The sequence below is a fragment of the Nothobranchius furzeri genome, chromosome 15 (assembly GCF_043380555.1).
Source record: "Nothobranchius furzeri strain GRZ-AD chromosome 15, NfurGRZ-RIMD1, whole genome shotgun sequence".
In the NCBI taxonomy this organism is placed as follows: domain Eukaryota; kingdom Metazoa; phylum Chordata; class Actinopteri; order Cyprinodontiformes; family Nothobranchiidae; genus Nothobranchius; species Nothobranchius furzeri.
Window position 1 is genome coordinate 32,460,637 of NC_091755.1, and position 18,572 is coordinate 32,479,208.

Here is an 18,572-nt window from a genome sequence, read left to right on the forward strand (position 1 = left end):
CTGATGGCCTCGGTACACAAAAGAGTGAATGAATAGGAGTTGAAAAAAAGTACGGAGGCTTCAGACAGATTATGCAATCAATTAATGCAGATTTAGACCGTTGGATCAGTCACAATTCCAACGTGGAGTTGAAAAGGGCACACCTCTGCATTAGGATAAGCCACAAAGTTAGCCATGTGAAGCTTGGCTAGAAACTCAAAGTGGGTCCACAAAGAAAACATGTTACATAATAGCTTTTTTAAAAATAACTTTATTGCTTCTTTTGCTGGAGCAGGAACAGCACTTGAGGTTTAGGGCAACTCCATGAAGTGATCTCACTGTTTGCTCTAAATCGTTGTGTTTAAATGTGTAACTTCTTCCTATTTCTGGCTTTAAGGTTTCGTTTTAGATGATCGTGTCTGACTAAATGTTCGTAAATAAAGGTGTTTTTCATGCAGCCAATCCATCTGAGCCGCTCTTTAATCTTCTTAAGAATTTCTGGGTGCAACTTTGTTCAAAGCCCCTTTCAGCCCAGTTTTACAACAAAATGCTTAAACCCAGGAAATGCAATGTTAGGTGGCATTCTTTAAAGGCCTTATGACGTTATAGAGACTATGGATGGATGACGGACCAACTGACCCTTGGTTACAGAATTAGATGTTTTTCTGTTTCTTTTTTTTTTTCTTCTTGTCTTTTTATTATAATTTTTTTTTTACTTTTAACGTAAAAAAAATTAACTTTTGTTGGCATTTTTGAAGTTGAAGGCTTTTTTATTCATCTTATTTCCTGAACAGGTATTTCTCTGTCATTCTTTTTTGCAGAATTTGTGTTGTCAATCAATTGTGGCTTGTATTCAGAGAGAGAACACCAAGAGTTGGGCTGACTTTTATTGATTTTTGACAGCTCATGTACATACTTTAGGCTACGTGTCTAAAGATGCCAACTCAACTTTTTTTCAAAAACAAAGGCAATAAAAACGTGTCTAAGAAGTATTTTTTTCATATGCTGTAAAACATAATCAAAAATATGCTATGAAAAACTGAACTGAGCATTTAAATCTGGGTTCTGATCCAATAGCCAACTGTAGGTGAGGAATCCTTTGCCTATCTCCTGCATTTGCTTCTGATAGAAAATAGACATAGATCTGCCAGGATTTGAAAATCCTGGCAGATCTATGTCGAGTAGTGGCTTAGACTGACCCATCTCTGCTTATGACCAGGAAGAATGTTGTTGGTTTAGCCTTTAGAGACAGCAGAAAACGTCTCATCTAGCTGAAGCTAACCATTTGCATTAGCAACTCCACCACACAGCAGAACTCCTTCAGGTTTGTGTTATTAGTGGAGCTAAAACATCCATACCACAGAGCAAACAGATTCAGTGGTAGAGTCGTGTGACTGTTATCCAATCAGAGGCTAGATGTCCAAATATCAGGAAATAAGACTCCAAATCCTGCCGTGGTGTGCCAGTCTCTGCTGCAGCAGACTTGGTCCTGCTGATCCAGGCACTTCTGGGCTTTTTATGCCCAGACAACAGCTTGTAAGGCATTCATCCCTATCTGAGGCCACTGCAAACATATTGATTACTGTAATGGGGACCGATATCACAGGGATACATTTTTCTATGTATCCCTGTTTTCTATTTTTCTATTCTGTTTGTATTTTATTTGTATTTTTACAAATATTTGATCAGATTTTAATTACAGAGCACAAAAACTTTTGTCCATGAGATACAAAAGTGGCAAATTCAAGGTATAATTTCCTTTATAGATGAGGGGGGAAGCATCGCACGTATGTTGAAACCCTTTATCAGACTAGCAGGCTCTTAGTGCAACATCTGTTACTTTGCTGGTAATGACAATGACCTGTGGGACAGTGGGCTGAAACGGAAGTACCGTATATCGTATTTCTCCTGCCGTAGAGTGACTTATTTTTCCTTTAGAGGGCCTGACGAGGCAGTGCTCCTTGTACCGTTGGCTTGTTCTGTTGTCACACAAGGCTAACCTCCTTCTTAACTCTTTGAAATCTATACCTGCTCTATAGAAGTACTTCATCAAGGTTACGCAATTTCACTTTGACAGAGACAGAAAAGGCAGTGCTGTATTTTGGTAGACACCAAACTCAAACACATGCTGCTGGATTTTTCTGCTGTGTTCTTACCATAATATCTTCAAAATGATCTTTTCTCCTTTGTGTGCAAGTGAATAAGCTCACTTTGGTTACACGCATGAATAATTGATTCGTCTCCCACTTCCTGATGACAGAATGCAGATTACATCCTTCTCTTATTTTAAAATATTTAGTATCTTGGTATTTTTTATTTAGTCATACAAAGAGACTCTCGGGGATTTTTCTGAAAGGAAAAGTTAAGTCTTTTCTGAGATTAGGACCTGATCTGTCAGGTGACTTTGCAAGCTGGAGCAATCATTTCTTTTTGCTTTGCTTCCAAGAAGACAGATTTTCTTACCTTTTGAAGTACTTTTAATTATAGCTCTTTCTGAAGGGCTTTCAAAAATGTTATTTGTCTGATTTTTCTGTCATTTTCTGTCTTGTACTTCTAACTGAATGTGACTGCATTTAGCGCAATGCCGACAAAAGTGGACTATTGGACAACAGAGCACCCAGAAATACTCCCTGCCAAAATATTGACTAAGTCCAGTTTTCTGCTAACATTCACAAATCTGATTTATTGTATCTAGTGAGGCTGCATGGTGGCGCAGTGGTTAGCACTGTTGCCTTGCAACACGAAGGTCGCAGGTTCGAAACTCTGCTGCGGCCTTCCTGCGTGGAGTTGCGTGTTCTCCCCATGCATGCGTGGGTTTCCTCCGGGTACTCCGGTTTCCCCCACAGATCACAACATGCCCTATAGGTTAAAAAAAATGTAAGTCGCTTTGGGTAAAAGCGTCTGCTAAGCACATAAACATAAACATAAGTATTTGAACACCTAGCGATTTTGCAAGTTCTCCCACTTAGAAATCATGGAGGGGTCTGAAATTCACATTGTCGGTGCATTCCCACTGTGAGAGACAGAACTTAAATAAAAAAAAGTCAGGAAATCAATTTGTATGATTTGTAAAGAATGAATTTGTTTTGCACTGCTGCACATAAGTATTTGAACACCTGAGAAAATCAGTATTAATATTTGGTACAGAAGCCTTTGTTTGCAATTACAGAGATCAAATGTTTCCTGTAGTTCTTGACCAGGTTTGCACATACTGCAACAGGGATTTTGGCCCACTCCTCCATACAGAACTTCTCTAGATCTGTCAGGTTCTGGGGCTGGTGCTGAGCAACACGGAGTTTCAGCTCCCTCTAAAGATTTTGGATTGGATTTAGGTCTGGAGACTGGCTAGGCCACTCCAGAACCTTGATATGCTTCTTACGGAGCCGCTTCTTGGTTATCCTGGCTGTGTGCTTTGGGTCATTGTCATGTTGGAAGACCCAGCCACGACCCATCTTCAATGCTCTGACAGAGGGAAGGAGGTTGTTGCTGAAAATGTCACAACACATGGCCCCGTTCAGCCTCTCCTTAATACAGTGCAGTCGTCCTGTCCCCTTCACAGAAATCACCCCCAAAGCATGATGTTTCCACCCCCATGCTTCACAGTAGGAAAGGTGTTCTTTGGATGCAACTCCTTCTTTTTCCTCCAAACACGGCAAGTGAAGTTTAGACCAAAAACTTCAACTTTGGTCACATCTGACCACATGACTTTCTCCCATGCCTCCTCTGGATCATTCAGATGGTCATTGGCAAACTGCAGACAGACCTGGACATGTGATGACTTGAGCAGGGGAACCTTTCATGCAATGCATGATTTGAAACCATGACGGCATAGTGTTCTACCAACAGTGACCTTTGAAACTGGCCCCAACTCTGTTCAAGTCATTGGCCAGCTCCTCCCGTGTAGTTCTGGGCTGATTCCTCACCTTTCTTATCATCAGTGATACCCCACGAGATGAGATCTTGCATGGAGCCCCAGTCCGAGGGAGACCAACAGTCGTCTTTAGCCTCTTCCATTTTCTGACAGTTGCTCCAGTAGTTGATCTATTTTCACTAAGCTGCTTGGCAATTTCCCCGTAGCCCTTTCCAGTCTTGTGGAGGTCCACCATTTTGTCTCTGGTTTCTTTTGACAGCTCTTTGATCTTGCCCATGGTAGTAGTTGAAGTGTGACTGACTGTGGGGTGGATAGGTTTATTTAAAGAGCTCAGACAGGTGCTACAAATTAAGATTACCATGTGGAGTAGAGGTGGACTTCTTAAAGGCAGAGCAACAGGTCTTTGAGAGCCAGAATTCTTGCTGATTGCCAGGTGCTCAAATACTAATGTCCAGCAGTGCAAAACAAATAAATTCTTTACAAATCATACAATGTGATTTCGTGATTTTTCTTTTTACATTCTGTCTCTCACAGTGGGAATGCACATACAATGTGAATTTCAGACCCCTCCATGATTTCTAAGTGGGAGAACTTGAAAAATCGCAAGGTGTCCAAATACTTACATTCCTCACTGTATGTGTTTAAATGCATGTGCCAAACTCTTATATTTGTGTCTCTCAAAGGCTGCTAGTAAAAAAACTGCTTTGTTAGCATGTTACTGGCTAGTTAGTATTTTAGATGTTATTTAAATTTGTGTTTTTACTTTTCTGCTAAGTCTTTCGCAGAATGTGGATACCACCCTGGGTCAGAAACTTGTGTGTCCTGACAGATTTAGTGCTAATTAACAGTCATGCCTCTGGAAGTTTTCATGTTGGACAGAAAATAAGTGGAGCAAGTCCAAAGAAATGTGTGATTTACTGTTAAGGACATTTAAAAGATTACAATTAAGTTTGCCTCACTGAAAAAAGAAATAAAGTGCAATATTTCACTTTTTCTCGCCCACTGGCAGCTCTCCGTCTGGCACAGAGCACGTCAGGCAAATCTAGTGGATTGATAATCCTCTTAAGGGACTCATTGCTCATTTGCCAGAGTCCAAATAAAGTACGACCTTATGGGATTTAGTTGGGAAGCACTTTGTTGGCTCTGTGACCTCCCGCTGAGAAAGGGAGAATCTGGGACAAGAAGCATGGGGAGCAGTGGACAAAGTTTTCATGCTGTGGGCGGGGCTTCAAACTGTTAGAAATAACAGAGGAGGATTTGTCCGAGCGTCCCTGTTGTGCACTGCCAAAATAATCCTACCATGACAAAGGCCTTTTTTCTGTTGCACCCTTCATACACACTCAGTCCTTCAGGCAAAGCTCAAAATAACATGTAAAAACACTTGTTACTCCAGTTCACTGTTAAAAAAAGCTTTTGATTTACACGAGAAAAAGTGCTACATCATACAAAGCTGCACAAAAAAATCTTGTTTTAGATTATTTAAAAAAAATCTGGGCTAGAAAAATATAGATTTTCTAATTAAGACCTTTAGTGCAAACGTTTAGTGTAATGAAGCGAAAATAAATTCACAAAAACTACGTAACTATAGTGACTAGTGAATGAGCAGGATAAAATATAAAAGTATGTGTTTTCTGTGTAAGCTTTCTGCAAAGAGAAAATAGGCATTATGGAAGTTTGACAGCCAAAACATGTATAGAAATGATAAATGTCTTCTTCATACGTTCTCCTGCAATGCCCTGGTCCTGTAGAATGAGCCCTGGCATTTTTACTGTGATTGCCTGTTTTTCTGTAAAATCACAGAAAAAGAGAGTTGAGCTGAGCTGCTCGGGTCGAGCAGGCTGCTTCATGCGCGTTCACGCTCAGGCACATAGCCCGTAGCATTTGCTATCAGTAGCTTTAGCAGCAGAGAGTGAGGTAGTGCCAACTCAGCGACTTTGTCGCTGTTCCTAACGCCTAGTGAGGAACCTAGCTACATTTCTGAGGACCCTTAGCTACTTTCTTCTAGATATTTCCTGCAAATTAGCAACAAAATAGCCATTTTCGCTCCGAACCGTTCTTTGAACGTTCTTTCAGCTGTCATCAACGATATAAATATTACAGATACAAAGTACATCACTGGTGCTTTAGCTCACCTAGTAAGATGTCGGAGTCTCGTGCGGAAGACCTGGGTTTGATTCTGGATGTGAACATAGTTTATTTAGAGTTTATTTTTTACATTAATGGTACATTTTTTTACAGTATGATGCCCAAATTTTTATTTGAGACTCGCCGAACGGCATTGAATTCACAGATAAAAAATATGTGGGTTCAACTTTCATTTTGGAACAATTTTTCAAGCAAGGGAAGGGAATGATCTGAGCATGCAGGACTGACCCATCTTAAACCTTTGCCAGCTGTGCTGAAGAGAAAGGTACAGAACCAAATTATTTAATTAATTAGCTGCGCGTTCTCCTGCCCTCTGTCCTCCAGGCCACACACACACACACACACGGGACTGTCTCCGCTGTTATTTTCGTTAAGGAGTGTGCACGTACAGCATGCGCGCCTCGTGCACGAGCCTACTATTGAAGCTGCCGTTACGCTTTTGGCCTGAGGGGGCAATCGCGAGCATAAAATTCAAAACTCCGTAAAGTCCCTTTAAATATTTAATAAAATGTCCAGAAATTTAAGACATTTAAAAAACGTTTTGTCTAAATAAATATCTAAATGTCTTTTTGTATGATTAGTCTTATTTAAGAAGCATTTTAGTTTTCAAGTCACTTACATGTTTTAGGCTAAGTCCATGAATGACTCTTGCTGATTTATTTATCTGCAGTCTTGTCAACTCCCAAACAAAGAATGGTGCCACACCGCTTTACCTGGCCTGCCAGGAAGGTCATCTGGAGGTTGTCCAAAACCTGGTGAAGGACTGCGGGGCAGATCCGAGCATCAGAGCCAACGACGGGATGACACCTCTGCATGCTGCTGCTCAGATGGGCTACAACACTGTCATTGTCTGGCTAGTATGTTGGGATTTGAAAAAAACAAATATTTACAGCATATCTATATCGCATTTACTCCCAGCCCATCGTAGTTTTTCCATTGCAAAACCTTCTGATTTTCTTCATATTTAAAACCAAATAACTTGAGTTTTGGTTCTTTTTTGTTGAAGATGAGCTTTACAGACATCAGCCTGACGGACAGAGATGGAGACGGAGCCACAGCGATGCACTTCGCAGCCAGCCGGGGTCATGCAAAGGTGCTCAGCTGGCTGCTGCTGCACGGTGGAGAGATCGTTACTGACAACTGGGGAGGGACCCCCCTCCACGATGCTGCAGAGAACGGAGAACTGGAGGTGAGTTATCATTGCTCTCTAATGTAAGAAGAGAAGTTTCAAGATGGGATTGGTTGGAAAAATAATTTAAAGTAAACAATATTCAAATAATGTATGCAGATGCTTTGGGATTCATGGTACTCGTTTACCCATCAGCCATCTGTTTTGACTGCTTGTCCGCTAGCTTATGGTTCTCACCACCCCTCTAACCTGCTGCTTTGACTAACAGTTTTGCTGCAACAAACTCTGATCGAACAGCTGCTTCCATACATGCTTGATACCATTAAGAGGATATTAAACTGCACATTTAGTTGGAAGTGCTAAAAATGAATCAACAAATCGGAATGCTTAGTTTCTAATCTCTGATTTTGACTGATTCATGAGAGAACACTTTAGATTCCTCTCTCGTTTCTGATCTTTAGTGCTGTCAGATACTTGTGGTGAACGGGGTGGACCTGGGCATCCGGGACCAGGACGGCTTCACCGCAGCAGACCTGTCTGAATACAACGGCCACTCTCAGTGTGCCAAGTATCTGCGCACAGTGGAGAACATGGTAAGATCGTTGGTCTCACTGCCATGAACTCTGACCTTTAGGTGATCAGAAATCGGCTTTTTGTGAAAGTTGTGTTCATTTAATACTTATTCAAAATGATCTGCAACAAAGAGAAGGCTGAAAAGAGCTCATCTGCTGTGTTAGCATCTGTTTATCTGTGTGTGGTGGGAGAGACTACCCATCAACTCATCAACCAATCACCCTCCTTCCCTCACACTGCACACTGAGTAACTTATATGGGATATATTATGCAAAACTCACCTTTTCTGCAGCCATGTGAGTCTCTACTGTTTCTATAAGCTCTCCACAAAAATTTATATATATATATATATATATATATATATATATATATATATATATATATATATATATATATATATATATATGACCATTAGTTTTATGTCATTTTTTGGTTTTAGGAATTTTATGCCTATAAAACATACTGTTTCAAAAAGTCTCCGCTTGTGATGTCACAACAGGGAAAGTAGATTAGAACCACCTCTCACGTGCAGTTGCTACAGGAGGAGCGGCAGCTCTACTCCGAGCCCCTCCTGGATATCTGAGCTTCTCAGCTTATAGCAACCTAAGTGGGTGATAGGTGGGCGTGGCCAGATTCAACTTGTTCTTTTAAAGTGACAGAGCTCTGAAACAGCTCATCGTGGAAGGTACTGAAACTGTCACGAGCGAAACTGCTTCCTGTGAGCGGGATTTAGTGCAAATATCTTGATAAAATGTTTTGTATCAGCTATAGATCTATTATAACTTAATAAACAACATCAAGTGACCCCTTTAATCCCCACACACCAAGGCTGAGGTTCTACCTAGAGGTTGTGAGGCTCATGAACTCTGACCCTTCGGCTGTTTTCTGCACCATTTTTACTTTTTCTGTTTTCAGATTGTTTATTTAAGCTGGTGAATGGCAATAATAAACTTATCTGAGTTTGAGTTGGTTTTAAGCTTGTAGTGTCTGTTCAGCAAAACTGGCATCAGAAACTGGGAAACTCATTTTAGTTAAAACTAGCAAAAATGGTTCAACATCTCTGGTTTCTGGAAAAAAAAGACTGAATAAACTTGGCTGAGCTTTTTTTCTCTATTAAATCCTCACTCACGTCATGCATTGACCTCCATAACCAGCAAACAGAGAACCCAGAATGTGCAGAGTAATTACCACTGAACCCTCTGGTGCCTGGGAAACAGATTTCTTTTCTCCTGCACTCATTCTCATGGGAGACATGAGGCCTCATGAGTTCTGCCCTGTGGGAAACTAAAAACCTCCTGAGTCTTCCTGTGAGAGTTTCATTGCTGTGCAGTAATTAAAACACTCTGCTTCTTGTGTGAGGCACTGGGGACCAAGAAGGAATAAGATGTATCCATTACTGTGATCATTTCATTTTAATAAGTAATCTGTCTGATCAAAATGTGTCTAAAGACAAGACGATGAGGAAAAAGCTGAAAAACGATTGCACAGCTTAACACGACACATTTTCTGGCAGAGTGTGGAGCATCGTGTTCTGTCTCGAGATCCTTCGACGGAGCTTGAGTACAAGCAGCCAGACTCTGGCCTCTCGTCCCCAAACACCACCATGCCTCCTCCCAGCCAGGCAGTAAATTTTGACATCGGTTCACCATCCAGCTCCCTGTCCAACTACGACTCTGCCAACTCCAGCCAGTCCAGCACTGGGGAGAAGAGGAGCAGCTTAACGACGTCACGAGGCCCGCCCACACAGCTGAACACAGTTGCTCATCAAGGTCTGCAAATAACTTATATGATTACTTTCATATTCTGGCCATTTCATAAGTAAAGCCTAGTTGCCACCTTAAATGTAAACACACTATTATTTACAGTTTGCTTTGTTTCCTGCTTTGTATTCTGCTGCTGCACCCTAGTGGTCTGTTGTTTCACATGGAGCTGCACAGCCATGTTTTTTTAAACAGTGCACTAAAACAGAAGTTAATGTATTAAAAAATTATTGGGATCTTGTGATTCTGTCTTCCTCTTATTTGTGTCTCAGGTGCACCAGAATCAGCCATTTCAGATATGCAAGCATACATGGATATGCTGAACCCAGACATCCGCACTGATGCTCCCAAGAGGATCAAAGCACCTGGTGGTGGTATTCCCAAACCTCCACCTCCTCCGACCAGTCCGCCCCCACCTCCTCCCAAATCTCCTCCAGAACCTCCACCACCTCCTAACTACCCTGCACCGCAGCCTCCTCAAGAGCCTTTACCGGCTGAGTTCCTCAAGGTGAAAAGCAACTTGCGGCATGTGGAGAGTAAAACTGGCAAAAAGGTACGGGGCTGTGTTTGAATTAAAACATGTAAAAATCAAACATTCAGAGCTCTACAAACATCATTTTCAACGTGTAAAGACATGATTTCACAATTATTTGTGCACAAATGTGACGTCCCCTCTTAACGACAGGTACAGCCGCTACAGAAACAGGAAGCTAAATTGGCAATTAGCTGTTTTTTTTCCCCTGTGTGCCCAGTCAGTTGAAGCGTAGCTCTTCTGCAACAATGCACCTTCTCTGGGAGCCAACAATGATGTTATTGTGTTAGCATGGCTAACGAGGCCACAGAAGATGCTCGTTAGTGTAGCGGACCCCTGGCTTGACACACACAATGGTTAATGTGACGGGTTTGATCATAATTCCACTAATTAATCTGGCCATGGATCACTCACAAGTGTTTCAAAAGCAGATCGGGAATAAAAACCGGCATTAATATTAGCATCAAGGCTACATTTGTCAGGTTAGCACAAGAACAAATAAATCACATAGTTATGATGTTAAATGGAAGTGAGTTTCTGTATAAAGTGGCTTACCTGTAGCTCTTTGAACTGTCTCACTCTGGAGTTAATTATCACTGGATTGACAAGCTAACAGCTAGTCTGAGCAAGACAAGAGACAAAGTGGATTACTGCTGTCTTATAAAGCAATATTCAATCTCTACAATATGTATATTGTATTCCTACAGGAAGGATGCTAATTTGACTACCAAATAACTTCTTTTATGAAAATTAAAGTGATGTGAAAGTTTATGAAATAGTGTTCACATGATCGGCTATAATTTTATTTAAGTAGTTTTAACCTCATGCAACTCTGCAGCCTCACAAGGAAATTGGCTTATTGCATTATGATTTTATTCTCCTTAACGTAGATGTGTTTGTATAATTTAGACACTTAATTTTCATTTATAATGGTTAAACTTCTTTATTTGTGTTCATTTATTGCGGAAAATTGTAGAAAATCTGTTTTATTTAATTTAAAGATTAAAAAAATCATGTTTATAAAGTTTGGCAAATCTGAAATATCTAAAAATAAATAATGATAAAATAAAAATGCATCAAATAAAATTCTGGGTTTTAGGAGGCTAATGAGGCCACAATTATTTTATTTTGTTTATTTATTTGGCCTTAATTTTCTACTTGAATAGGTCTAATTCTCCAAACTGAGACTGTTCAAAGACTTTGCTACAAAAGGTGAGATGTTGTTTGTTTACAACTGGTCCACATATCACCTTCAAAAGACCTTAGACATTTGCTTTTTTTTTACTCACAAAACTACTTTATAGTTCCTAAAAACAATATCATAAATTTCTAAAATATGCAAAAAAATCTGATTGTTCAACAAAATTGAATAACTGATTTATTTAGTATTTTATGCAACACCATTTGTTGCTACTGTGTAAAACTATAAAATGATATTCCTGTTTGAGATGTAAAGGAGCTGATCTGAATCTTTAGAATCACAACAAAGATAACTAATCTGAGGGATCACTCTCACCTCATGAAAAATGTACGTCCTGATTGTTATGGCGTCTTCAGTGTGATCAAAACAACCCAGTGTGTTTACTCACAGTTTAATTAGCCGTAAAATAATTCTGTTGAAAATAAATTCATTTCTCCAATAATCTTTAACTCCGAGTTTATTTCCTTGAAAGCACAACCGGAAAACCATTCATCTCATATTTTAGATCGTCTGAATCAGCCCTTTCATGGGAGTTTATTCACCTTAAAAGCAGAAGTAGTCTAAAACTTTAGAGAGCAGCAGAACCAGCTGATTCACTGGAAAAGTTTAAATAATGACTGAGTCACAACACATATGCAAAGTCGGCCCAGGTTTTAGCCTAGTTCTCAGCCTGTGAGTCGGTGTGTTTCCATCATTGTGCGTTTCAACAGAGATTTCTTTGTGTGTTTTTGCTTCTAAGTGTGAACATCGCTTGTATCAGGGTGGTGGTTTGAGCTCTGGTCCATGTGATCAGATCACGGGTCGCCCTCTTTTAATAATTGAATAAAAGCCAGTGCTCAGAGCACATAACAGAAACGCGAACACTGTGTGCTATAGGTGAAACAGTCTGCAGAAGATGGCATAGTAACAGCCAATCAGAGCCTTCATATGATCTCAGGTGTTTCAGAGATGGTTTATTTTTCTTCTTTATTCTTCTGCTGTTGCTGCTTGGCTCATCTCATTTGTCTGCATTTGCCTGCATTTGCTTGACTTAAATCAGATGCTCTTTGAGGAGCCACTTTGCCTGTCAAAGTTGTCCCCTTTGCTCTGTTGTCCACACGTTCTAGTAATCAGTAGTCTTCCCAACCGGTTTTGCTGCTAAGTGTGGAAGTTGGAATTTTCTAATAATCCTAAAGCCTTTTGGATTTGTGCACAGCAGCGAACAATGGCAGAAACAGATGGGCGTTTCTTTTGCATAACCGGAACTGGGCGGGGCTGAGGGGGTGGTTGTAGTCCACCGGTTGGAGGTGACATCATTGCTACTGCTGCGTTGGCCCAATAGGTTATTGGTGAGGGCCGCAGGTAAAGTGAGAGGGCAGGTAGAGTGACAGGTGTAGCTCTGAGCAGAAAGGAGGGCAAAGCTCTGGATCTGGTAACAGGTACTCTCTGTCCTTTACCGGACTTTGTGAATGCAGCTGTGTGCAGAAAAGAGCCATAAGGGTGGATTTTAAACACTAAGGTAAGGCGGCTTTAGGAAAGCTTTCCATTTCTAAACGAGATGGATGATTTGTTACCAGTTTGCAGATTTGGCAACGATATCTGATGTTGTTTTGAGTATTTCCTGTTCATATTTTAAAGCAGTTGTACTTTTGGACAATGAATCATATTGAAGTTTTTAGACAACTCTTTTGCTTTTACTACATTTTTTTATCTTTTCTTGTGTCGCCTGCTGTGCGTGATTACATGCAAATGTCACAAACCCTTTCAAACAATAAGGAGGCTCAGCAAACTTATTATTGCTGTACATCACATTAACATAAATACAGTTGGATACGTATCCATAAAATCATATGACTTTTTGTTGACAGAGCAGTTTGCACAGTGAAAGGACACGATGTCAGTGTGTGCATGCATGCTGAGGGGGGGCTTTTGTACATTTAGCTATTGTTGACCTCACTCACGTTGCCCTCCCACCTGATGAGGGCTCAGGGACCGTCTCTGACAGTCAACATGGTCAACACAATTAAAGGGGCTTGTAGGAACTGAGAACATGAACCCACAAAGGAGGAGAGGTCAGAGGTCAACTCTCCATTATTTCAGTTGACATGAACATCAAGTAATGTCTGGAATTTTGCTAAAAGTCATGCTGTATGCAAACATTTAAATGGAAATTAATACAAATGTGTTGCTTTGACCAGGATTTGACAGGCAAACTAGTTTTCTCCTTTGAACACTTTATTTTTGGCATCGTTTTAGTTTTACTTCCTAAAAATGTGTATCAAACAAATAAAATAAAGTAAAAAGTTTTTTTTTACTATGTTTGGTTTTTATACTGTCTGAAAACGTGGGAAACAGGAAGTGTTAACATACTTTTTATAGTACCAAATGCAAATGTGAGGGTTTTTGCATTATTAAAATGTGTCCATATGATCAGGAAATAGTTTGTTTTTCACATCGGTGTGAAGAAAAGTGAGCTTTTTTTACTGCAGATGTCTAGGTGACCTCTAATATGTAAAGTCTTACCCACATGAATTCAGCAGCAGAATGCTGTGTGGTGAAAATTGAAGAAACAAAGTGAAAATGCTAAAACAAAAAAGGTCCAAGTGCGTAAATCAGCAGAGACGGATAATCCAACAATATGAGATAAAACGTGTTGGACTAAGTGTGCTGCTGTTTAACCATTTCCTGTAGGGATGTCCCGATCAGGTTTGTTTCCCCCCTAAAGTCCGAGTCATTTGATTTTGAGAATCTGCCGATACCGAGTCCCTATCCAATACTTTTGATACATAAAAAAAAAGGCTGAAACAGTTCCAGAATGTTCCTCATTTCTTTATTTAATTAACTTTTTATTTTAATTTTTAACAAAAGATCACTTCTGTGAGGTAGCTTGAGCAATCAAGTAATAAATAACATGAATTCTTCACTTTTGGACTTTATTGCAAATATAAAAAGTCTAACATAAAAACAGTTAGCATTTAAACTTAAAATACCTGGCAGGGGTCTACTTTGCCTCGACCCCCAAAATGCTTAGATACGTCCCTGGACATGGGAGGAGTTTTGAAGGTGATCTGAATTGTATCAACTATATAAATACTACATGCTGATAAATTACTGCTTTATACAGGTACAAACGTGTAGTGGGATAAATCTACCTACATTTTGTTTTGTTAAGAACTTAGTTTTTTTTCTTGGTTTTTATTTTCCTGTCTTCCTGTCCTGTCTGTCTCTGATCTTCCTGCATCTCCCAGTCCTCTGGAAAAACCCCTGCCTGCTTCCTTCTTTTTCATCTCCAAGTAACTTTTTAACTTGCAGATCAAATTGATCTATTGACTGCAAAAGAAGCAAAGCGTGCGCTGCGCTGCCCGGCTGCGCCAGCGAACACGTCCACACATCATGCTCAGTTCCAGACAGAACTTACCAGAGAAAATGAATGGACACGAATGACTGTGTGTTAATTATATATTTTTTGGTTACGCCACTTAGAAACTTAGAAAATGTTACTGTGGCCGTGTGCAGAACGCAGCTGGAGTTCATGAATAATCAGCGGTCTGCCTGCCGCTCTCTGCATCTCTGCTCAAAAGAATCCCCGCTACTCTGAGTCCATATAAATAATATAATATAGGCAGAAACTGGATCTTTTTAGTTAAAGGCATCAGGGGAGCCTGACAACCTTTAAGGAGAACCAAGTTGCTCTCCTGTAATTTGAACCCAGTATCTGAGTCCGGATCAGGGCTTGGATCGGGAAGTAAAGCCTGAGTCCCGATCGAGTCTAAAACCACGTGATCGTGGCCGATTTCCAAGCATGTGATCGTATCGGGACATCCCTAATTTCCTGTCTTTCATTACATTTAAAATGGACAAACTGTATGCTTTTAGCATTTTTGACTCAAAACCAATTTTTAACAATGACAATATTAATAAGCAGTATATATGTCTTGTTTTTATTTTCAAAGCAGCTGACTCCAGGAGAAAGCCACGACAAATTGCGGCGTGTAGACTCAAACAGGAAGTCGAGGAGTTTTAACAAACAGCCCAGCACTGGGGACTACTACAAGACTCTGGGCGACGACACGGCAGAGCCCCGTGGAAGCAAAGGCATGGCGCCGAACGAGGAGGCAAGTCGGACGTCGGTGTACAAAAAACTGTGTGATTAGCCCCAAAATGAACAAATTCTATTCTTATGTGTGAATTACTAGCATTGACTTGTGTTGTCACATATACTGACATAAACCTGGTGTTTGGAGTGTGGAGGTTTATTATTCTGAGTTCTGACTGAATGCTATGGGGTTGTGTGGGCGTCTTGCCTCAAAAACGTAAAGACCGGTTCTTGGGTGTGGTTAAGCTGGCTGAACACCGACTGCAGTATTTGCCTGAGCATTGCCATTCAGCATGTTACATAATGTTGTACCTTCTTGAACTTTTGCTTTCCACCTGATGCATCATTTCCATTTCCTCTTCAGTCTCCAAGTATCTGCATAAACTCATCACACTGCTTTCATGGAATTAACTTCAATTCAGTTCAAAGATACTTTATTAATCCCAGAGGGAACTTAGGACAGGAAAAATTTAAACAGAGAATACAGGAAAAAATAGATGCAACCAAATCACTTAAGTGAACTATTTTATGTTTTCTACTTCAAGCAGTGCTAGAAATCAAAACGACCTTTACCTTGTTGTTGTTGGTAAATAGCCTGTATTTGTATAGCGCCTTCTTAAGGTTCTACAACCCCCCAAGGTGCTCCACAACACAATCAGTAATTCACCCATTCACATGCTGGGGATGAGCTACGGCGTAACCACAGCTGCCCTGGGTACAGAGGCAAGGCCTGCCTAACACCGGCGCTACCAGTCCCTCCGACCACCACCAGCAGGCAAGGCAGGTTTTAGTGTCTTGCCCGAGGACACAACAGCAGCAGTCTCCGTTCAAAGCCGGGATCGAACGTGCAACTTTCAGATTACTGGACAACCAAACCTCCTGAGCTACTGCTGTCCCATATAGGCAGCTTGTGGTGACCAATGTACCGTACCAGAAAGTCTGTTCCTGTGGAATTTTTTAATGTTGTAATGGTCACAGAGATATGGTTCCTCCTGAGAAAAGCTGGTTTACCACATCACAGGCTTAGATACATCACCATACATTTGCAAGTCCTAACCCACTTCAACGTCTGCAATATATAAAGGCTCAAGCCACTGCTAGCACCAGCCCGACCTATTACTTACCCCAAAATTCCACTATCTCCGCTCCGCTCTGCCCCCGCTTTCCGCTGTCTATAGCTTCTGAACTCAAATTATACTATACCCGCTCTACAACGGCTCCGCTCTGGTGCCGAGACCTGAGGTGCACAAACAGGCATGCGCGAGATTTTCGAGATCTTGCGATACAGTCCGAGCAATAAATGCGGAAGTTAGATCCAAACACCCGTTGTGTGGGAGAAGCATCAAAATGAACTGTTTAATCTGCCTATCATTTGTGTTGAGAGATCAGCAGTGTTTGGATCAATAAAGTGTGACTACTTGATAGTGGAAACTGTATTTATGGCTTATTTTTGTGCATTTAAAGTTCAACCGCCATTGATAGTTGTTAAAAGTTGTTAAACCTGTGCATATGAAACAAAAAAACACTTTTTGTTAATCGATTTATTGTGAAATAACGGAAGTTGTGCTTGCTCATTTTCCTGTTGGGCAGTTGTGATTTCTGTCCATTGACTGCAGAGGTGCTCCGGCGTCCGGCAAAAATAGGATCGATTCTATTTTTGCCGGATGGCGGCGCACTGCGCCGCACGGCCGCAGTAGTGGAAAGGCTCTGATTGACTACAACGGGACCGTTTTTTCTGCGGAGTTCGTGCCGGAGCGGAGATAGTGGAATTTTGCCATCCTAAGCTTCTGCTAAGGCCACCCCGAGCTACTGCTAACACAGTATTGTTATGGGCATGGATGTAAATTTTGGGGGGGGGGGGGTTGGCATGTCCCCCCCACTTTTTCCAAAGTCAAGTTCTGACCCCTGCACTTTTTACTATCCAAAAACAATATTACTTTATATTAAATTGACACTGGTTGAGCTCTAGGACCAAGCGGAAAACAACCATTTGTGTTGAAGCCTGTTTGTTTCCCATTAGAACATACTGTAAAAATACCCCCCACCCCCGTGTCCCCTGGACTTCTAAAGTGAAAATTACGTCCATGGTTATGGGATATTACGCCTGCCTGTGAATACCTTAGCATCGCACAGTAGGAGCTGGAGAAAGGATGTCTGGGTGTCCCTCCTGGATCTGTTAAGTTTTGGATGCAAGTACACAAAATGGAAATGATAAAAACCAACAAAATAACTGAGAGAAACTGATCAGAATGGTATAAATGCATAAAGGGGGATTGCAGAATGTCAGGACTACCTGGTTAAATAAAATAGATTTATCCAATCTAGTTGAGAAAATATGACAGTTTAAAAAGGTCTGATTCAGCCGAGACTGTTTCTACTAAATGACCAAGAAACTCAAAGTATTGATCAAAAAATAAATAGTAGTCTAAAAACATGTACACATAAAGGAACTGATTGAATTAACCGTATGAATTAACTGTGTTCAAAACAGGAGGTGCAGTATTTTATCTAAATAGACCGAATGTCCACTTCTGAAATTATTTTAAATTTTACACATCAAATTTATATTTTTAAAGCCAATTAAATCAAATGACCTTTGATTGGTGTGATGCTGCCACAGATGCAGTAGAACTTGTGCTTGGGTCCTCCTTTAAATTATTAAAGATTTAAATTTTAACATGTAATGGAAACTGTTTGCTTCCACTTCACAAACACAAAAGAATGAATGAACGGAGTCTGTTGGACTCAATGATCAGAGTCCCTGGAGAGATTTTAAAATCTCAGGAAAAAAGGTGGGGCATGGGGGCAGTGCAAGCCACAGTGAGCCAATTAAGGCCTCAAAGGGGCCCCTCCTCGTCCCAGAGGACCCCAGCAGATGGACGGGCTAATCAGCGCAAGTGGCGCGTGCCACCACGGCCCATCTGGACTTTGTCCCCTTCCCCAGCTCTCCAGGGTTTTAAAAGTAAAGGGGACAATAATGATGAGCACGCGTCCCAGGAGCAACAGGGGGGAGGTGGGATCGAGTTAAATGTCACAGTTCATTAATCCACCCCCTGCCGAGTTGTGGCACGCTTCGGGAGTGTGTCGTACTCGTGCAAGAATATCACTTGCAGTGACAGATGGCAAATTTGCACGGTTTTCCCCTCGGGAGTCTTCCCCGTCTGGGGATGAGTTCATATTAGCTCACTTATAACTAAAAGGCTATTGTGCCTTTATGAGTTGATTAGAGACAGCAGGACATGGGGCGAATGCCTACATCTGTTGCTCTCAGAAGCCCCTGTGAAAGAATTTACTCGGAAGTTTTGAA

The 18,572-nt window shown here is 41.0% G+C and overlaps 1 protein-coding gene across 4 annotated transcripts in view; it reads left to right on the plus strand.

Annotated features, from left to right (window-relative positions):
- espn (espin) overlaps positions 1–18,572 on the plus strand; it is a 48,393-nt gene that overhangs the window by 9,687 nt on the left and 20,134 nt on the right. For 3 of the 4 annotated variants that reach the window (XM_070544700.1, XM_070544703.1, XM_070544701.1), the window contains 6 exons: positions 6,666–6,852; positions 7,002–7,184; positions 7,586–7,717; positions 9,211–9,466; positions 9,730–10,010; positions 15,123–15,284. In XM_070544700.1, coding sequence (XP_070400801.1) covers positions 6,666–6,852; positions 7,002–7,184; positions 7,586–7,717; positions 9,211–9,466; positions 9,730–10,010; positions 15,123–15,284 — 1,201 coding nt within the window. The remainder of the gene's footprint in view (positions 1–6,665; positions 6,853–7,001; positions 7,185–7,585; positions 7,718–9,210; positions 9,467–9,729; positions 10,011–15,122; positions 15,285–18,572) is intronic. The other variant, XM_070544702.1, reaches the window with a different exon arrangement.